We start from the raw sequence: 22,564 nt of genomic DNA, 5'->3' as shown, positions 1-22,564 counted from the left end.
TTGACTTGTGATATTTTCCTATGTAAATAATTTATAGAAAAATCGATTAAAAATAGTAAGATGGAAGTTCATTGTTTGTCTTCGGATTTCAATAAGTTATAGTGATTCCCTTGGATAGAAATCCGTTCCCTGGGCATTTCGGATAGTTTAGTTTCAACATTTGTATTGCAGAATCACCACGGTGACATTAAAATAGTTAGTTTAAAAATTGTGTCTTTCCTAATTATGGATAAAACATATCATCTCATCTTAACTATAATTAATTGTAACATAACAAGTGTTCTGGACTACACTACACTAGAACCCAAGTTCCACGGTCCATATTTTGGGTTAGAATCCGGTGCAGTCCCACTGATTCTGATCCTTGGTAAGCAATATAGCCATAAAAATTAGATAGGACTCTCCGAACTTGGGGTACAGTGGGGGGTGAAGCGATAAATGATCGTACAGTGTTTATTTACCAATATTTATAGGTTTTGTTTGAATGGTGTTTGTTGGGTATGCGCTGAATTCCTGCTTTGTTTTACAGTTTATTCTACTACTCGACACGTTTGAGGTAACCGACCATGGAAACAGACTTTCAGTGAAAGTTTCACCGGGGCATATATTTCTAGGAAACGGACATTTGTGTTTCATCTCCTTATTACTTATTATTAGTATGAAGGGCTACATCTGGCAGGGCTCTCCTGAAATAAACCTCATCAACGGTCAGAAGAGCTACAAGTTGTCCCGCATATTGAGATTTCATCTAACAGGTTTAACCATGCGGGACAGGCTTTTGGTGTTGGTCACTGGTAATGAATGGTTAATTCACCGGGATGAAATGCAAGCACCTCACTTTATGGCAGAGTTGATTATTTGTGCGTAATCTCAGAGGATTTTTTTCCATGGCTTTTTACGGCCATTACAGATATTTTCCTCTCACTTAAACAGGAAAAGCCAGCGAAGTATATAAATGAATGAATAAATATAATACAATGTCCATTTTTTCCATATTCACAGTAAATGATGTACATATTACATATTACACAGTGTGTCCAGCAGGTGTCGCCCTAGCAACGACAGACGGTCTCCACCCAAGTCTGTCTACCAAGCCTACCGGAAGTTGCCTCGGGGCTTCCGCTTTGCCTCCTCCAACATGGCAGGCGTGAGGCTGGTGCAGGAGGGCAGAGTGAGCCTGTTCAGCTTTTTTCTGGGCGCCTTGGTCATCTTCCTGCCGTTGTTAACGAGCCGGTTTACAGGGCCCGACCAGACCCTCCTGACTGCCACACCGGGCAGGATAGCGTTAGTTCTGTTCGTGGCGGCTGTGAATGGCTTTCTGCTGCTCGTCTACCGGGCTCGGCTGTATCAGGTACATGATGTGTGGAGCTGGAGCACATGTGTGACTGTCCCTAATGCATGGCCCCATAACCCTGTCCTGTTACAGCCACATACTGTGTGATCATATATCACATTTACAGGGGGTGCTTATAAGGAGATATATAAAGGCATTTAATGTGATGTAAGGACACTTAACTGGCAGTGGGGTAGATGAGTGGATTAATCTCCCAGCAGATGAGGTAGATGTTAATCCAATGAGGGGATTTAGACATGCATGGTATAGGCATACTGCTCCTGAATCTAAGACGAGACCAGAGACGCGATGGGTCTAATGGGTCTGATCTGCCGTCACGTTCTATGTTTCTACTAAGCTTTATACTGTGTGGCTGCATAAAAGTCATTTCACTGCTACAGACATCTTGTGTATGTTTCCCTGTTTAACGGAGTCATGTGACATATATGAAGTGATATAATATGGTTATTGTAGGGTCTGCAGTATGTTATTTCTCGCAGGATCATACGTTGTCACCCACGCCAGCCCACTGTGTGTTGCTAATTCCTTTGTACTTTAAGCCACGTCGTGTAGCAAATGGGCCGCCGTTACATTTGGCCAATGCTATTATCGGAGTTAATCTTTATAGAGCGGCCCTTTTCCTTTCACGTCGGCTGAAGAGGCGTCTGACAGTCGTGGAAGGTCACCGCCATCGCCCTGCCTTTCCATGTCAGACGGTATATGATGAGTAGCCGGGAGGAGGCAGCCGCAGAACATCTCTCTGTATAATAAACTCTCCCAGCCTTCTGCTTTAGGTTCTTTAAACTGTCTAAACTCCTCGTTCAGCGCTATGGAATCTGTTAGTTCTATTAAAACAAAAGTGAAGCCAACGAAAAAAGGGTCTTGTCTATTAATGGCTTTTTTTGATGAGACCCAAGCAGTCTGAGTGTTTTTTATGCAGTAATCTGTATAATAACCTTTTTATGCTGTAATTGTTATTGTTTTGTTCCGAGGACACCTTCTCTATAGGAAGCAGCAAATATGTCTTTGAGGTTATTTGTTTTTCCGGCGATCGTATCCCCGGCTGGGCTGGCACACGGGAAGCGGGTTAAGGGATTTGCGCTATTTTATTTAATAGGCTTTTACAGGACGCGCTGCTTACAGGAAGCAAAAGCTGATTGAATGGAGATTGTATCGCAGAAAATACATTGTTATATCAGTTACAATGCAGAACCTTTCGAACATGCGCTAGAATATCGGTGCCTTTTATGTACGTTCATTTTTTCAAAGACATTAACATTAACCAGTCAGTTAAAAAAAATTTTGTGGCGATTAAGAGGATTTAAGAGCTTATCTAAGCATTGTGCTATTTTAGTCGCTTTCATCACGTGGTCCTGAGGTTTGGGTTATTCATGCTTTCCGATTATATTGTTCTAGATGTATTTGCATGATAGCTGCCTTAGAACCCTGGTTGGGTTCTTGTCTTCTTATTGGGTTACATTTTATGATTGTTAGCGGCCTGGGTACCAGGGCAGGTAAAGTGTTGGCGGAGAGGCTTATGAAAGCCACTTATATTCTGCCGGTCAAAAGTTTGGGGTTACTCTGAATTTGTTGGATCAGAAATCCAGCACAGACGGGGTTAATGCTGTAAATGACTATTGCAGCATGTCCTAACTAACCATCAAAACGAGTAGCCATGTATAATTTTCCATGTCCGATTGGGCCAGTGTTGACCTGTCTAGGCCAAGTGCCCTACTACCACCACCACCACTACTACTACTACTGATTCCAGATTATCTCTGCATCTGTTTAATTGTTTCTGACATACTAAAGTTACATTTCCCTCTTTTTATTCCAGGTAGCCATTAGGGGTGCCTTCTTGGGCTTTGCCTTTGGATGTGGTCTGCTCCTGAGTGTTACTCAGTCACCATGGAAACACTTTGGATGGTAAGCAGTAAAGAAAAATGTTTTTACGTCATTGGCAGCCAAGACAAACCCAGACAGAAACGTACTAATTGTGCATTGATTTCCAGACAGTTGGAACACCCGATGCGGGTCCTCTGTGTGGCCATCACGTATAATAAGTTAATATATAATATATTAATATATTGCATGCTATCTGCCTCTCCTGAGTATATGTGGTTACAGGTCAGGGTTTCTCATGCAGTTAGATGCCTAGTAGTTTATAAGTAACCCTCTGCTTGTTTCCAGGTACATGTGCTCCCTGTCCTTCTTCCATTACTCTGAATATTTGGTAACGGCGCTGAACAATCCCAAAAGTCTGTCGTTGGACTCCTACCTCCTTAATCACAGCTTGGAGTACACCCTGGCTGCTGTCTCCTCTTGGGTAGAATTTACCATAGAGAGAATACTCTTCCCAGGTTTGTAATGTGTAATAATAATGTTTATATCCTAATTGATTTGCATACCCTGATGTTTTCTTCCTCTTGTTCTACCAATTTAATTGAATCACTGCTTGGGAGTTATAACCGAGATCAATTAATGCTTTGATGGCAGACACACATGTCTGTGGTGGGTGTAAGAATGGCTGCCGTATCTGCGGAGTGTAGATGATATTCAGGGTTGGACAAATCCCACTAGCTGCTTACTCGTAGGTAAAATGTCATTAGGATTGCTAGTTAGTCGTATCCTACATCTACATACATTTCCAGCTCTGCTGGATTATATGCAGCGACGGAGTACCTGTGAGCGGGGGAGAGCTTGGTACTCTGGGGTCCGCACGGGGTATAATTTAACCCCTTAAGGACAATGGGCGGTCCCTAAACCCATTGAAAACAATGCATTTTGAGCCCGTACATGTACGGGTTTTGTCATTAAGGGGTTAAGAGCCCCCTGGTATCGGGAAATCAGGGTCCCTCCACATGTTTGTGGTGTGTGGGGGCAAATTCACTTACATGGGAGTTTGAGTGCTAGAATTGCCTTTTTTTTTTTTCATTTGTACTTTGCACTTTTCTTTTTTCCCGTTTAGTTTTTCCACTTAAATATGCCCTGCAATGGCACTTATACGCGTTCCACTTTTAGTGCTCATGTGGTCATTTCGCAGATTAATGCTCTCCATGCGCACAGTACATGTGTAGGATTTCATATCTGTTTTTGTTTTAATCATGTTTTCATAATAGTCGTTCTGATCATGGCCTTTAAAATGTCTTCTATCAAGTGGAAGAAATAATATCCCGTCTGTCTCCCTCCCTCTCGTCTTTTCTTTGGTAATGTAGACCTGAAGCAGATCACGTGGCTGAGTGTTATCGGATTGATAATGGTGCTCTTCGGGGAATTGCTTCGGAAGTGTGCGATGCTCACGGCCGGCTCCAATTTCAATCACATCGTACAGAATGAGAAATCCGACTCGCACACTCTGGTAACATCCGGCGTGTATTCCTGGTTCAGACATCCATCATATGTCGGCTGGTTTTACTGGAGCATCGGAACTCAGGTACTGTTACAGATCTAATGGGATTTCACATCTGCTCGTTGCCGGTAATGTAAAGAGACGCGTGTTGCCGTATATAAGTGCTTTTTTGAAGTTTTTAGATTGCTGTGAGATTTATTAATTTAAGGGCTAGCCAAGATCTACATGCCGCACCCCTCCCTTTAGTGAATAATCCCCCCTTTACTTCCCTATACATTATGAAGCATATGCTTTAGGAAGAGCTTGCTTGGCCCAGGATAATGTATAGTTAAATCAGTTTCTTCTTTAGTATTACTACAGTGTCCACATGCCTTGTGTGTCAGCACTCCCAACACTTCTGTGTTCCGATGGCCCTTTATCACTCCCATCACTCCTGTGTTCCAATGGCCCTTTATCACTCCCATCACTCCTGTGTTCCAATGGCCCTTTATCACTCCCATCACTCCTGTGTTCCAATGGCCCTTTATCACTCCCATCACTCCTGGGTTCCGATGGCCCTTTATCACTCCTGTGTTCCAATGGCCCTTTATCACTCCCATCACTCCTGTGTTCCAATGGCCCTTTATCACTCCCATCACTCCTGTGTTCCAACAACCCTTTATCACTCCCATCACTCCTGTGTTCCAATGGCACGTTGTGTTCGCTGATCCAAGTTGAAGTTTAAAAGGCTAATTGATGGTAAAAAATAGAAAACCCTTTTGTAATTATGTGACAGCCAGAAATGTCCTTGTTTTCCATGAAAACAGCTCAGTGACCCCAAACTTTTGAACATTACTATATATATATATATATATATATATATATATATATATATATATATATATATATATATATATATATATATATATATAATGTTTAAAAACTCTGTTATTCTTTTGTTGTCTTTTCCAGATTTTACTGTGTAATCCGATCTGTTTAGTGGGATACACGCTCGCGTCCTGGAGATTCTTTCGAGAGAGAGTGGAGGAAGAAGAATATTCTCTGATTCACTTTTTTGGAGAACAGTATTTGGAATACAAGCGGAAAGTTCCCACGGGCCTCCCCTTCATAAAAGGAGTGAAAGTGGAGCCCTAAGAGAATGAATTCAGCCCGTGGTGCCGTGTTTCTACGGACTCGGAATACTCCCCTTGTTCTTCTAACCTGCAGCGGAGAAGACGGGGGGGGGGGTCTTTTAGAACTGTCCTCTCGTTAAGTGGACTGATTAACAGCTCCTAAGGGGTGCGATACACAAAGAGCAGCTTCACTGATACGTTCCACACTGAATCGCGATTGGCCATCGATCCCTTTACACGTCCAGTACAGTTCATTGGACAGAAACGGGGGTAAACGATCTCAATACCTCGCAGCAAACGCTTGATTTGAATCACTTTTCTAGAAGACATTTTTATAAATATATATATAATTACCTGGTCAATAATGGTAGCGTATATTCTTATTTCTATAGTATTTATATGCATGTATATAAAAAAAAATTCTAAAAACAAAATAAAATGCTAAACCTGGTAGCAGAAATAACTATTTTTTTTTATTATTATTCCAGGCTGCCCAGTAACGCAGCAATATCAACCCTTATAGTATCCGATCCACGGGAGGCAGATTTTGGTGGTGAATGCGATAGATTCAGCACTAATATTTTAATTTATTTTGTTGGAATTTATTTGTTCTTTTGGGTTATTGTGGCCTCCATTAGGATTTAAACTGAATTCCGACACAATAATCAAATGAACCCTGCAAGAAAGCAGTCAATTCTGTCACTGTTGCTAAATGTACCTTATTGGGTGGAATTTAAAAAAAAAAATTGGCAGATTTTGACAACTGTTGTGAAAATCGATCTCGAACGGGAGTTCATGTAATTGTTCTACCAGAAAAGTACTTAACCCCTTAAGGACAATGGGCGGTCCCTAAACCCATTGAAAACAATGCATTTTGCGCCCGTATATGTACAGGCTTGGTCATTAAGGGGTTAAACACTGTCACAATGGAGAATAATTACATGTGGGTTCTTAACCTTTTAAAGGATCTGTTTTCTTTCACTGTGTTTATAGTTAGCAATATTACTGAATTATGTCATCCAAAAAGCTGCACTTTCTTTAAGAATAAGAGATGTTTTTGTCCAGTTGCTACGTTACAGTCCGCGATTAATCGGATTCATGGGTTATAGGAAATATACGGTAGGACGACAGGTTTCAGTTTGTATTGAGGCCTGGAGAAATCTGTATATTTCATAAGAACTGCATTCTTGAAATGAAGAGGAAGAAAGACAAAAGGTCCAAGCTCTAGGTTATGTGAGTTTTTACCCTAAAAGATTCAAATGCAACTTTCTACTGATTTATCAGAACCGCAGTAAACAGAAGGAACCCGAGAGATTTTCTTTGTCTGTAATTTAGAATTAAGAAATACAAAAAATCATCAGTTTTGGTGAATGTGCTTATTTTTATTAGCGGTTCTTGGTCTTGGGCGAAATATGGCTTATGGGTAGAAGATGGATGAGTTAAAGTAATACTCCGTTTGTTGAGACCAAAGATCAGAATAAATGGTTAGCGTCAATCGTTATTTGGGTAGGTCTTTGAAGCTGGGGTTCGTTGGACCACAATAGGTTCAATTGCTGCCTCCCTGAGGATGATGGGAGTCTGTGCGAATATAACTGTTCTGCTTAGGCATAAAAACTATTACAATCAAATATATTTCAAATGTTCTTGTGAATATATACACTTATTTTTAGTTTTGTAACTGCTTAAAATAAACCATTTAGTAGAGAAGATCTGTTTTGTTCTTACAGATGCCTTGTAAAAAAAAAAAAAAACCTGAGAAATGGATCATTTTTATTTTTAATTTATTTTGTGATTTTGCTATAGGGGAAAAGAAAAAGGTATCTAGCTATTGTCTGTCTCCACATGTTAAATGGTTCTGTTAAGAGCGGGAGCTAGATCCAGTAGCATAATCACCGAAAACAGGGTCAAGAAAGCAATGGTTAACACGATTGTTTTCGACTAACATTCCTATGGATGATGGGAATTGCAGTGCAACAGCTGAAACATCCCAGGATCTGCATCTGCGACCTGCGTGAATTTAGAAGTATTTAATGTCACCTCGCTGTTATACAGTCATAGCACTTTCAGGGTTAATCCATGTATTTTTCAGTAACAGTTTTTTTTTCTGTATAAAGTTTGTACATCCGGCAACGTATTGAATGATCTGTAAAATGCTAACGGACTTTACGACTGTAAAGATGTGCATTTACACAATATCTGTGAAATAAACAACTTTATTATATTTTTATAACCCTTTAGAACGGCTCATTTTTTTCCTCCAATTTCCATTGTATTGTTTATATACTGAGCTTGTTTTTTAATTGATTTTTCTGGTTTTTGTATCCTTGTTGGTAAAAAGGTTTTAAAGAGGTGCAACGTATATACAGGAGATATAACGTTGTATAAATATGTGCGGGGCCGATATAAAGAGCTCTTCTCCAGTGACCTGTTCATTAACAGTAATGTACTAAGAGCAAGAGGTCACCCTCTGAGACGGGAAGAGCGAAGATTTCATACACAACACAGCAAGGGATTCTTTACAGTGAGGGCAATAAAGGTACGGAATCCACTGCCAAGAGAGAAGGTTCTATTGGATACGACTGATGCCTTCAAAAAGGGTCTAGTTTTTTTTGAAGAGCTGAACATACAGGGCTATAAAAGAACAAACATTAATATTTTAGAGCTTCCTGGTCCAAGGAAAAATCTGATTGGCTTTTGGAGTCGAGAAGGAATTTTTCCCCAAAAGATTAGGTCAAAATTTGAAAAATAGCTTAATTTCTTAGGTTTTTTTCTTTACCCTACCTGAAGGACAGGTAGACGGTTTGGACTTGATGGGTTTAGGCCTTTCTTTTTTAACAGCCTGTCCTGATGGGGTGGACAGAATAAGCAGGGGAGATCTGTCTTCTGATACCTCTTTCCCCCATAACGTCATAGAACACATGAACATGGAACATAGGAATACGATTTCACGTTCCGGCAACCCCACTCACTAATTTCTATAAGGTTCTTACCTACTAAAATATTTTGTTGCCCTCCTATTAAAAAGCTGGACAGACTGAATTGGATATTTTATTTGGCAAAAGAACATTCATATAATAATGACACAATGCTAATAATAATAATAAACGGTACATATATTATATTCTAGATTGGGTGTCCTACAGCAAATAGTGTTGATTGAATAGTAAAATAGAACGGTTATGCGTGAAAATGGTGATTCATTAAGAAGTGATACGTTTCTCGCCTGATTTATAGTACGTTGGATTTCTCCAGCTCTCGGTCTATTAGGAAATCTTTGTGTCACATTGGAGCTAATTATTATAAGATAAATCCTGTCTGGTTATGTACCCTGCTGTCATGCGCCCCCTTCTCTTATTCTCACCCTTCTGAAGGTGTCAGAGGTTATATTAGACCTGGATTGATGCCCTCTCTAGGGGGGACTGACGTGGCTCATTTGGTACCAAAATCAGGGCTCCTGTAAATAATGCTTATTATACATCCACATCCGAATTACTCAAGCGGCGTACGTATTTAGGTGTTTAAGCCTTTGCGGATGGACATGTTCAGTTTTGACCAGTAATATTCCTTGCTTTTAAGCAAAGGATCTTCATGGAATAGGTTAACAGTTCGATTGTCGACTTTCAGCTCCAGGGGTTTCTCCTGATTGTCCTCAGCGCTAGGAATCCCGTCACTCCTAAAGCAGAAGACCACAATCACAATTTTTACATAAGATGACATCATTTACGTACATTAGAAGAGAATGGAAAGTGCGTACCTGTGTGTCTCATTAGCCAACGATGTGTCTGCCAAGTCTTCTTTTACATCCTTTGGCTCTTTTAATCTGCTGATTTAAATATCATGGGGTGAAATAACCAAATACCACAAAATATGTCGTACTATCATATATACCAAAGCTGGATTCTCCATAAGACTAGACTTCTTCCTTTCTACGTGTACCTGTATCCAGAAAGGGAAGCCAGGCTTGCATCTCACCTAACTGTGATCTCTTTGTCTCTGTCTCTCTTTCCTCCCCTGATGCCTCTCTTTTCTTGGAGCATATTATGTTTTCTGGGTATATAGAAGTACCTGAGAACTCTCCGGCTTTCGCCCAAATACTCCGGGTGAAGCGCCATTTCTCTGAGATCAATCTCTGGGTGGAGGGAGCAGCATTTAGGGACCCCATGGCTAGCCCCACCCATCTATGTGACCCATCTTGAAGCCACTCCCCCAAATAAGTAGGGCTGCGGGTTGCCAGAACCTGGAACACTAAACTGTGTATATAAAATACATTTCATTCTAAATACCTCACTCAGCTACATAAGGAATTTTGGAAAAGCCCCACCCCTATCCGAGCTTCTAACCACGCCCACTACACAAGTGTCCCCCTTTTGCCATTGTAAATGTTGGGGGGGTATGGACTTGGATCATCCACGGTCCCACTTGGCTTAGACCCCCCCACAGCCTCGTTCAGCTCTACCCATGGGTCGCATCAATGTACCAATTGTAATCTTCCATCCCCGCACTTCTCTACCTGGGCTCCAGCCGCTCCTTAACCTTCGCGATGGATCGTACATAGGGCGCGATCTGTTTGGCAATCGTGGTTAAGTAGCTGTTCTCCTGTTTCAGTTGCTGAAGGTCGTGGAGCTGAGCTGTCATGAGAAATAAACTCATCTGTGGTTAATTCAGAAACGGCCGATTTATACAATTTATAACAATTAATCAATATATTGGGAATTCATTGTATCTATAAGAGCATTGGAGCCTTGGAGCATTGGAGAAGAGAAGGGTGTTGGGGACCTGTCTGTAACTCCGATGTGATCGTAAGACAAGAAGATCTCGTTATTTCTGTGTAAGTAACGTTTCCGCTTTTATTTTCTCTGTGAAATCTATTCTTCTAATCATAACGTTCTAATTACTAATCTCGATAATTATTCATTACGGTAGGTCATGTAAGAAGAGAATGCTTTATCCCCGCAGCGTATCCTTATTAAGGCGATGCCATATTTTAATTAATTCCTATGTGTCGTTACCGTACTGATCACATGATCCCGTTACGGAAAATGAACAAGGCGGAGAGCATCCCTGCATCATGCATTTTTAATATGTGTCCCTGGTTGATCCGGGCACTCTAATTAATCCCAACGGTGTACCGCAGCTATAATATCATATTATATCATATTACCTTCATAGATCTCCTGTTCATTGGCAACCCTCTGATAGGTCTCCTCCCAGATCTGAAACGATGCGAAAGGGCATGGACAGAATGATTCAGAAGAGGATTAATATTAAAATTAATTTAATATTCACATACTACGAGCATTTTTTGGGGCAGTACAATAGAACGGGTGTAAAGAGGTTAACCTACAGTGGGACGTTATGGAACGAGGTCTCAATTAGTAAATGATAAAAAGGGGCTCTTCCACCCTATGCTCTCAACAGATCTGTGTCGCCAATCTCATGGCTGTGGACTCACCGCTTCGAATGCGTTCCTCATGGTTTCTACAGAAGAATATTCAGAGGCTATCTGCACATCGACCTGGAGGGATTTCTGTATGATCTCGCTCATCGTGTTCGTCTTGATGAGGGAATGATGCTTGGTCAGGTCCCTATGAAGTTCTTGGACCTGGTCCTTCAAGCTCTGGATCTCGATCTGTAAGGACTGTCAATGGGGGATGTGTGTGAATGAATCTGGCCGTTCCCGGCATTGTACCAAACAGCAGTATTCTTAAATTCTGAATGATCTCTGAAATATGTTTTCATGAAAACGTTCAGCTTTAGGCAAATACTTAATTTGTACTAGACATACCTTATACATTTCTTCGTAGGTGCAGCAATGCCTGGTAAACGGGCTGTCTTCCCCTTCCGCTAGCAGGACTTTTGTGCTGATATATCGATGCAGAGTGGGCTTCCGAACAATCGATCCGGTGAAGGACATCTTGTCGCAAGAGGCAGGACATCCTGGCATTATTAATGTCTTGGAGGACTGGCCACCTGAAATCCTAAACATATAAATATATATATATATGACACAAATTCTTAAAATCAGCAAAACAAAAAAAGACATAAAGTAAGATGGGACTGTTGTATTATGTATTAGTAATATTATTATTATTATTATATTTTAATATAATTATAATAATATAAATAAAATAAATAATATAATGTAATATATTAATATAATAATATAATAAAATATAATTATTATAATTTAATATTAATATAATATTATAATATTATTATTTTTATTATTATTATGTATTAGTAATTACAGTTTGACACTATACTACACAGCATTAAAGAAGGTGTAGTGGGTATTCTTCAATATATATATATAACTTTTTTTTAGCTGTAATGGTGAAATGAAATGTACATTAGAAAACATGAATGTTACAGGATTTTCCAGCACATGAAAATAGAAATCCCACAGACTTACAGGCTTACACTGGCATATCCTGGGCCACCGCAGCTCCCGCTGACACTGGTGGCCCTGCGCAGGTTCAACATCAGCAGCGGCTCCAGACAGCGCGCAAATTCTGCTCCATAGTCTGTATTGATCTAAAATCCACACATTTGAAGATTTGTACGACCCTCTCCTGTTTCTCTCCCGCTCCAAACATTAAGCCGCTGAAGTGTTCACTTAGTAGATCGCACACTATTCTCGGGTTCCTCCTGAATTATTTGGGTATATATGTATTTGACTTTTTTCTATATATTTTATATATATATTAATATATTTAATATATATATATTAAATATATATATTTTTTGTTTAATTTTTTCTTTCTTGAAAATATCTTTAGTCTTTTTTTTCTCCAATTTTACTACTTTTGCTTCTGAAAATAGCGGTTCCTAACAGACCCTTAAAGTTATCCCCCCCCCCTCGAAAGGGTGTGAAATGATACCTTGCTGCTTTGTGACGGTCTCAGGCGGTGAGGAAGTTTCACAATTTTCTTCAGTCGCTCCATTAGTTGCTGGGAAAAAAAATATAAAAACAAGGTAATAGAAATAAACCCAAAAAGTAGGAGCTCTGTCAAGTTCCTTGACACCAACATACTTACATAACCCAAGTCGAGGAACTCTGCTTTATTGGCAGAACTTAAGAATGCTGAACAGGTAACAAGGTGGACCTGTTTAAAAAAAAAGAAAAAAAAACACGATATATCGGGAAATATAATAATTATCTACCAGAAAGTTAGTTTTCCCAGAAAGTTCATTTTTCACCTGCAAGGTGGGTAAAAGAGACGCTAAGTGTGACAGCTGGTCCTTGAAAGCCTTCTCCTTCTCTTCATGTTGACTTCAAATCCAAATTAAAAGAAAGAAACACGTTGAGAACACGAGGCTTAGAGTCACTATTTATTGGATAATATTATGTTTATTTATTGACGGTTCAGGTCTTTACCTCTGCGCGGCTTTCAGGAGGATTTTCTTTCGTTCCGCCAGCTTTTCCTGTAGATATTACCGGTATTTAATATCAATGAAAAGACGGGATAACCAGAGAGCCAACAGCATCGTCTAACAGCGGATCTGGACTTTTGTAATATCGTTGCCACCATGGAGGTGAACGTTTTATTCTCTCCAGAATCTGTGGAGCAGTTCCCGGGGCAATGTTTCGTATTTTAATAAGTAACCATGGAAACTGATGGAATGTTTTCCCCCAAATTGTTTATTTTTTTAAAAAGACGCAAAGTTCTAATAATCTAGTTTTCAATGTCTTTATAGAGTGTAAGCTCCCCGGCGCAGGGGGCATTGGCAATAAAGTTATTGTCAATTTAAAATTGTTTTTGCGAAATATTTTTTACTCTCCCCTATTGCAACAACGCTACTGAATCTGCCGGCGCTATAGAAATAACTTTTTTTTCCCTTTATTCAAAACATGGTTCCATGAATGATAAACCTGCACTGACCCCTGGTGGATGTATAACTTATAGGCAAAAATAAAGCACTTTATGGCACAAACACCCCCTACATTTCTGCCCTCATAACAAAATACCCCTCTTACACGATCTTTAGACTATCCTCCTGTCTCCAAAACCTCACTCGTGCTGCCGCATACATCCGGAACACACTTCCACCGTACCTCCAGCTTTAACCCTTCAGAAAAACCTCATAAGTCACTTCTTCAGAGAAGCATGCGATCATTTCAGATATAACCTTACTTATCTATTGCTCATACAATCCCTCCATCATCCTATGGCACTGTCTCTCCCCTTCTCTAGTCTATACGCCATTACCGCTATATTGTAAGCTTGGCCTTAGTCTGTCTGGGTAGAAAATGATGCAAGAAATATATATTTTTTTCTCTATAATGGCAGGGATTCTTATACATTTAGGGTGTGAAGTGACGGTGTACCTGCATACTGCTGAAAAGGGTGTTTATAGAGGTCTCTTCCTCTTCTGCGCTATTCCGGACCTCTTCGATCATAGCTTTGAGGAGGTAGATGGCTTCCCTGGTTGATGTCTGTAGTTCTTTCACTGCCTGCGTTAAGTATTTATATAGAGGGGGAGAGATATAGAGAAAAAAGAGGAAAGACAATGCAAGGGGGCTGTACATTTACTCAATTTCATCTACCTATTCCATAGCATGATGCGAAGCTCATTAAAAAAACATTTATTAAAATCATCTTATAAGAGGGTTTTTTGCTGTTATGGCAACAACCTATCAGTGCTGTTTCAGAGTGTCATGTGCTGCATGCAAGACTCAATTTGGACCCCAAGGGAGTGAAACAGATCTGTAAAAAAGAAAACACCTGAGCACAAGGAAAAGTCACGTTGAAGAGTGGAAGTGGAAGGCGACAATAGGGGGGGGGGAAGCTACAGTTGAAAGTCAACTCAAGCATGGAAGGGTAAAAAGTTTGGGGATGAGGGAGAAAGGAGAAAAATTACTAAAGAAGGATGTGATGGAGATATTTTAAGGGAGGGTAAGAGGTGGAAGTTGTTATGGGGAAAATGATTAGAGGAGAGTGAAAAGAAGAGAAGGGATTATGAGGAGAATTAGAGGAGGAACAATAAGGTGGATTTAATAATGAATGATAATGAAAATGATAGTTAAAGTGCGAATGGGGTAAAGAGGAGAGTGACAAGAACAAAATGATTAAGTGAATGAATGAGAGAGAAAAAGGGATTGAAGAGAATGAAAGAACATAAGAGGTGTGAGGATTAAGGTGAAAGAAAGGAGAAAGCTGGATGGAGACAGAGAGAAGAAACAGGTTAAAGGAAATAGAAAATGAAGATAGAGGAATACAAGGAGAAATGGAAAGAGTTAACAGGGTAGAGAGAAAATGGATGGGGAGCAAGAAAGGTGGCGGGTCTTGTGAAAAGGCATAGAAACGTTAATGTGGTCACTTTGGCCTGATTTGTAACGAAATAATACATTTGGAGAAGCTTCTGACCATGATCTGCTCCAACACTGCTTGTATTTTGTACGATCAATAAGAAAAAGTGCAATTCATAAATAATAATAATAAAGAATAAAATAAACTCTACACCTAGTATAATTCTACGATACACCCAGCTATTTTTTGGGTGCGAGATCCCTTCATGTGAGATGGAACGCACGGTATTCTGGCTTTTTCTGAACCTTTCGCAAGCATTTCTTATGTTGGCTTCATTCCCGTGTTTAATAATTCAAGTCCTATATTCTTGTGGATGGTAAATTATGCTTTTAACCCACCATGACTGCTTGATCCAGCTTCTCACATCCCTGCATATAAGCAGTTTCAATATCAATGCAGTGAGCGCGGCTCTCCCTATGAAATATGTATAGAGAAAGAGAGATATAAGTCACTTTCCATGTATATTCAGCTTCTAGAGGGATTAGAAGAATATAGAAAAAGAGGAATGGAGTTGGTAAGTTTGTGAATTGAAAATAGTTGTGACGAAGATGCTTAGAGCCACCCTGTCCATAAGCTGATGGTTAGAGACTTAGAAAAAAACTATAATATAATGTATTAAACTTCAGGAAACCCTAATACGACCAACAGTGTTATAGGGTGCTAGCAATCCCAGGTATATATATATTTAATTACTTACACTTGCATGTCACGGAAACAGTTAATGCACAGCATGGATTTCTTCTCTGTTGAAAACATGATGTACGGCTCATCGTGCAGGGCTTGGAAGAAAACAAACAATAAAGATGATGTCATATGTTAAACCTTTTGGACCAAGTTGCCTAAAATGTAACACATGGTCAAATATGCCACGGTTCAAAAGTTTGGGGTCACCTAGCTGTTTTTGTGGAAAGCAAGAACCTTTCTGGCTGTAACATAATCATAAAAGGGTTTCTAACAATCAATTTGCCTTTTAAACTTAAGTTTGGATCAGCGAACACAACGTGGCATTGGAACACAGGAGTGATGGGAGTGATAAAGGGCCATTGGATCCCAGGAGTGATGGGAGTGATAAAGGGCCATTGGAACACAGGAGTGATGGGAGTGATAAAGGGCCATTGGAACACAGGAGTGATGGGAGTGATAAAGGGCCATCGGAACACAGGAGTGATGGGAGTGATAAAGGAATGATGGGAATGATAAAGGAGTGATGGGAGTGATAAAGGGCCACTGGAACACAGGAGTGATGGGAGTGATAAAGGGCCACTGGAACCCGGGAGTGATGGGAGTGATAAAGGGCCATTGGAACACAGGAGTGATGGGAGTGATAAAGGGCCATTGGAACCCGGGAGTGATGGGAGTGATAAAGGGCCACTGGAACCCGGAAGTGATGGGAGTGATGAAGGGCCATTGGAACACAGGAGTGATAAAGGGCCTCTGTACGCCTATGAAGAGTACAATAGTCTTTTCCAACATTAACCCTGTCTGCGCTGGATTTCTGATCCATTTCGTGTTATTTTAAAGGACAAAATGTACTTTTCTTTCAAAAACAAAGACATTCTGAACATACTTACGGCATTTCTTATATATATCCTTGGCGCGTTTACTTAGTGAAACAATCTCATGGCGGGAGAACATTTTGGCTTTATGGGTTTCCTCTCTGCACTTGGTACACAGGGGCTGGCTGCAGGTGTTACAGTAATACATGACTTCGCCATCCTGAGAAAGACACGCAAACGAAAATCATTGGCACTCGTTACATTACCTCTATGGTGAACAGTTAGGAAAACCGCCCCAAAAATCTTATATAGTATTCAGTATTTACATCTTTCTAAAACCTCTGTTATATAACTGGTTTTGAACAGCCTACCCGCAGAGGTGGTAGATGTTAACACAGTAAAAGAAGTTAAACATGCATGGAATAGATATATGGCTCCGGAATCTAAGACAAGACCAACGACTGATTTAGGCTTCTCATTCAGCAATCAGAGGTCCATAGGACAAGAGCCGTGCGGTGAGTGGTTCTACTTATGGTTCTGAGTGAGTAGATGGCTCGTACTTCACCTGTTTCTTACACTCCAGGTCACAGTTGGCGCATTGAACCACCTCGTCGTAGTCAGCAGAACTGTCCACCAAAAACTTAAGGAGTCGATCTACCGGAGGGAGGCCGTTATTCCCTTTCACAACTGACTGGTGTCTGTAGAAAAGAACAGAAATGAAACATGTAACACGCGTGGCGATTAGAATGAACATCAGACTAGACGGGGCCGACGGGGTCTGATCTGCCAGAAAATTCTATGTTTCTAGCTAAATAAAGCAAGAATAGCCAGGAACAGAGCCGAGCCTCGGCGCATGCACAGCACCAGGGCGCTGGGAATAGCAGAGGAGCATCAGGTGGGGAGCGCAGTGCGAGGGGTGAAGTCTTCAGGCTCCGGATGTCACTGATACATTCAGCGTATTGATAAGCAATGACAAGCTGCTAGGGCACAAAGATGGCACTGGCAGGGTGTTTGGAGGCACACATGTTACTGACAAGCAGCCTGGAAGCAAATATGGCATTAGTAAGTTGTTTGGGGGCAAAGATGGCAGTGAAAGCTGCTTGGGGCAAAGATGGCAGTGACAAGTTGTTTGGGGCAAAGCTGGCACTCTGAGTGACATGTTACTTTGTGAAGTTGAGGGGCTCAAAGAGGTGGGGTGGTTGCCATAGAAAATGGGTATGGTTAGAAGTGTTCTGTTTGTTAAGGGGAAAAATATTTCCACACCCACCTGGGGGCACCCAAAAAAAATATTGCACCCAGGCATCAGTGACCCTGGGCTCGGCCCTGGCCAGGAATGCCCTGTTTTCAGCGTTACATCTGATTGTTATGGAAGTTGCAGTAAAACATTACTGTGTCTACTGTGACCTATTGATACAGGGCTTGAGACATATCCAGCCGTCGGCCGCGCTTAGATCATCAGGCAGCCGCTGGCCTTAAAGCGCCGGTCCAGACCTGGATTGAACTATACGTGAATATTTAGGGGTCTTTCTTTGGGTTTTTTTGATCCAGCAATCAAAAGATAAAAGAGGACATCACTGTGGTTACTGTAACCTCTTGCAGCATATCTCCTTCTGTATTGTTCTAGGATATTTTTAGCATATCGTTGTTCCGCTGCATTCTAATAATAGCGATGAGCATTATCCCCCCCGGTCCACCCCAATCAAACTATTCCACCCAGTTCTCTTTTATCGGGACATTTTATGAGATCAAAAGCCAGCTATAGACATAGAAATAAATATTATTAGATAAAATGAACACATTTTAAGGATTCTCAGAAAAATAGAAACAATAAAGTTGTCTCCTTCAATTTCAGAACCAAGAAACGTATCGAACGTGAAAGAGGCTCCTCAAAGAAAGAGGATTAAAAGAGTGATTTGGTTGTATTCAGAAGTATTAAGATGTTTAGGACTGAATTTAGTTATTAAAGGGACTGATGGCCAAGATCAAAGCCTAAAGAAGTCAAAGTCACAATGCTGGTGCCTGGGAAGTTCACTCCTCTCTACCCCGTTATGAGAAAATCCATTGTTGTGAGGGGCATTTCTTGGCTGAGAGGCTTTTCTTACAACAGCCGCCCCTATACCTGGGAACTCTCCGGGTCGCAGAAGAGCGGGGTCTTGACACTCCCCATTCTGCCCATTTTCCCTTTAAATGGGGGTGTTTCCCACTGCTGTCAGCGGAAAAGGCCCCGACGTCAATGGGACCTCCCACTGATGTCACGGGACCGCCCCCTGACATCAGTGGGCAGTCCTGGCTGCGTCCCGCAAGGGAAGGCTCCCACAACATCTTATCAGAGACCTGAATTTAGTAGCGACTGCTCATCACGGTCACCTATAAGATATACGAGGCCTATCTATATGTCACTATTTTGAAAACAATAGAAGTTATCATTATATGACATTACCGAGATTGACGTGTTTTGGGGCAGGGGTGAGTATGTAGAGCGTTATTTGTTAAGATTACATCTTTAGTCAACTTTGACACCTTTTATTTATAGAAAAAGATATATAACGCTATATATATATATATATACGCTATATACTATATCGAATATTACATAATTGAACACTTTTGTAGCTAAATGTGAAATTCTCTCTCATTTGTATTTTTTGTCAGGAGCACTTAATTATCATGTGACACAAAAGGAGTCACTGATAGGCTGTTGCCATGTAAACTAAACGGAAGGGGGGTTCTGATTAACCCTTCAACAGAAAGAAAAGAATGACAGCTCTTTTAGGATCGCTAACCCAATCTAGAGAATACAATCAGTATTTTATTGGTACTTAATTAATATTAATGACTATTTCTGCGCATTACAGCTGAGATAAAGGCCTTATTTTCGAGCGAGTCACATGGTCAGGAGGTAATTATCCCTATAATAATGTAAAGAATACGCATTTCTCCAGCCAGTTTTTTGGGCATTTCTTCACTGTAACAGATGGTGAATTTGCCCTCGCCGCCAAGAGACCGTGTATGTCGGGGGGGGGGGCGGGGGCGGGGGCGCGCTGTCTTTGCTGTTGATTACTGTTTATAAACGTGGATTATTTGTTCCATAGATAAATCTGGAAAGACATTTTGTTTTTGCAGAAGAGACAAACAAAATCGAGTTGGAAGAATAAAATGTGAAAAAAAGAGGAAAAATTGAAAAACAAAATAGTGATTTTACTCTATAACATCACATCTTATTCATTGCTACTTACACTAGAAGTCTATTCCAGGTATCTACTACTTTTTTCTATAAAATAACATTTTCTAATATTCCTCCTTGTGTTAGAAAAACCTCTCTCTTGGACTTTAATAATTTTGTGCACGGATATACTGCAGCTATATAGAGTATATATATATATAATATGAATAATATGACATTGTTTCTGCTCTATTCATCAGGAAGAGTTAAGTCGGACCGGTACAGCGAATGGCCCAGCAGTCAATTTAACCATTCGTTGTGCTGGGCCAACACAGACTTTCTCGTAAGGGAACCTTCCCATAATGACTGTAATTAACTGTTTAGCGAATAAAGCCCATGCTACTTCTACTGCTCCGTAACCGCTAATTCCTTTATCACGTTCCAGCTAAAAGTAGATTCCCCCACAGCTGCTCCGTGCCGTAGTGATTCTGATGAGCTACGGTTCAGGCATGATTGCTTGCCTGCTTGTCAAAAGGTAGGAAAGGTCTGATTGTCTTCAGTAAGATAAATCGGAACGTTATCTGTAGTTCGCTAACAGAGAGAGCGTTAATAGCGTCGGCTTTTTTAAATATTCAGTTCTTGCAATCGCCAAGCGAGTTCTGTGCTGTTTATAATAATAAATAATAACAATAGCAGGATTATTATTAATAACAACAACGATATTACAAATAATAATAATAACAATGATAACAATAATAATAATAACAACAGCAACAATAATAATAATAATAAAGGCGTAATATGCAGAAATAGCATAACAAGCCTTATATTCATACCCAGGAGCTCTCAGGGTCTGACCCCGAGTCTCAGTTTTTTTTACCCGTGGGATCATATATAAGACTCAAAGTTGGTGTTTTTGCTCCCAGTATGATACAGTTGATATCCCTGCTTGAATGCAGGTGACTCAATCATGTGTAGGGACCTCTGGTTAACAGATTTGGCGAGTCACGTGGCATGTAGCATCTTCACAATGGGCTATTAAAGGGTTGATATTTCACAGTCCCCGGGGTCAGCTCATTTAGTAAGTTTCCCGCGCATGCTCACATTAAATTACTTCTTCCTGATCAGCTTCTTATTCCTTAGATTTTTCCATGAAATATCTTTAAGAAAACACGCATGCCTCCCAACTGTCACACTTTGCGCAGGACAGTCCTGATTTTGCCGCTCCATCCCTCTGTCTACAACCCCCCCAAGCTCCGACATCTTCAAGTCATTTTCAGTTTTCATCTTCAAGTAATGCAAAAAGCACACTGGCTCTGTGTCATGCCTCCCAACTGTCCCGCTTTACAGGGGACAGTCCCGATTTTGCTCCTTAGGACTACGCAGAATCTTTGTAATGGGCTACTAACATTTCGACAGGCTCGGGGTCGGCTCATTTAGAAAGTTTGCATGTTTATCTGTGTCTATCTACTACACGGGGGGGGGGTTACTTACCCACAAAGAGGGCAGGTAAGGCGCCCGTCTACGGCGCGCCCCCGGAGGCAGCTTGCGCAGAAGTTATGGTAGCAGTCGAGCAGGCAGGGGTGTTCATATTGTTCATGGCACAAAAAACAAGCCAGGGGGTGGCAGCTGATTTTATCCAAGTCGTGCAGGTTATCCAGGGGCGAGAAAATCTCTCCAGACATCTGAAGAGATAACGAAGCCGTCCTATTAACAGTTAATTACTTTAAACTGCAATCTAACCACTAGAATATATATATATATACCGGTATATAGTATATCTGCGCCATTTAATATATATATATATATAGAAGGTGCCTATACTGAGTACACATAACATCGAGGCCCCCGGCCGTGAATAACGGGGAATATCGCCTGAAATCGTGGCCTGTTTGTTAGCTCCTCGGACAAGGTTAGAGTTTAGATTTCAAGGGCAAAATAATTTTCTCCGGGCGAGCATCACAGACACAAGAACGGCTTACAGAATGCTCCAGGCCCGAAAGGGTTAATGCTCCCGGCCTGAAAGGGTTAATGCTCCGAAAGTTTCTTTCTATAGCGCCAGCAGCGTCCGTAGCGCTGTTACAGTCAATGGAATTATTTAGTTCACCCCTCACCCCCCCTAGATCCTATACTTAGATTGTAAGCTCTCTGTCCAGCGCATGTAGACCCCCCTGTCTTCTCCGGGTTCCGGACTCACCTTCGCACCGCGTTCGTTCCACCCTCAGGACTCGCCCCGGCGGTCTCCAGCGGCCCCCCGTTCTATCTCTCCCAGCTCGCCCCTGTCTGAGGGAAATGGAATGACAGCAATTTCTGATGCAACTGAAGTGGCGCTTGTGCCCGTGACGTAGGGACTGTAACGAGGGCAACAAGAAAATCATCTTCAACTAATTCTTCCCCTTGTTTAAACATAGAACGTGACGGCAGATAAGAACCACTCGGCCCGTCTAGTCTGCCCGTTTATTCCTGATGTAAGGGATTCAAACCCCTGTCAGTCCTTGGTCCGGACCCATAGTGAGGATAGCTTTATGTTTATACCATGCATGTTTAAATTCCCTTACTGTTTTAGCCTCTACCACTTCTGCTGGGAGGCTGTTCCACTTATCTACCACCCTCTCAGTAAAGTCAAACTTCCTTGTGACCTCCCGTCCTAACGTTTCTCATCTTTCTCAATAAACCTCTCTCCTGTACTTATATTGATACAGCCCCAGCCGATGTGGTAGCGCCATTACATCGGGGGGCAATGAAACTTAACAAGTACATTAAAATGGACAGGGCCCTGTGAGCTGACAATCTATTCCAA

General features: G+C 41.1%; 2 protein-coding genes across 2 annotated transcripts; one reads left to right on the top strand and one right to left on the bottom strand.

Annotated features, from left to right (window-relative positions):
- The first annotated feature begins 1,137 nt into the window (after nucleotides 1-1,137).
- On the top strand, nucleotides 1,138-5,816 carry ICMT (isoprenylcysteine carboxyl methyltransferase). The gene is made up of 5 exons (XM_053452189.1): nucleotides 1,138-1,351; nucleotides 3,171-3,259; nucleotides 3,524-3,693; nucleotides 4,549-4,766; nucleotides 5,634-5,816. The coding sequence occupies exons 1-5, from the start codon at nucleotides 1,139-1,141 to the stop codon at nucleotides 5,814-5,816; spliced, it is 873 nt and encodes a 290-aa protein (XP_053308164.1). The 5' UTR covers nucleotide 1,138.
- Nucleotides 5,817-9,302: 3,486 nt separating this feature from the next.
- RNF207 (ring finger protein 207) lies at nucleotides 9,303-22,053 on the bottom strand. The gene is made up of 18 exons (XM_053452491.1): nucleotides 21,962-22,053; nucleotides 21,259-21,449; nucleotides 17,167-17,299; nucleotides 16,677-16,821; nucleotides 15,803-15,884; nucleotides 15,444-15,519; nucleotides 14,124-14,249; nucleotides 13,173-13,219; nucleotides 12,995-13,067; nucleotides 12,832-12,900; nucleotides 12,676-12,744; nucleotides 12,207-12,328; nucleotides 11,580-11,772; nucleotides 11,247-11,432; nucleotides 10,956-11,007; nucleotides 10,305-10,422; nucleotides 9,549-9,614; nucleotides 9,303-9,467 (listed from the first exon to the last, which is right to left on the bottom strand). Exons 2-18 carry the CDS (start codon nucleotides 21,447-21,449, stop codon nucleotides 9,305-9,307), a joined length of 1,911 nt encoding a protein of 636 aa, XP_053308466.1. The 5' UTR covers nucleotides 21,962-22,053; the 3' UTR covers nucleotides 9,303-9,304.
- Nucleotides 22,054-22,564: the final 511 nt, after the last annotated feature.

This window comes from Spea bombifrons, chromosome 12 (genome assembly GCF_027358695.1).
Source record: "Spea bombifrons isolate aSpeBom1 chromosome 12, aSpeBom1.2.pri, whole genome shotgun sequence".
NCBI classification, from domain to species: Eukaryota; Metazoa; Chordata; class Amphibia; order Anura; family Pelobatidae; genus Spea; species Spea bombifrons.
This window is presented reverse-complemented; position numbering and strand designations above follow the sequence as displayed.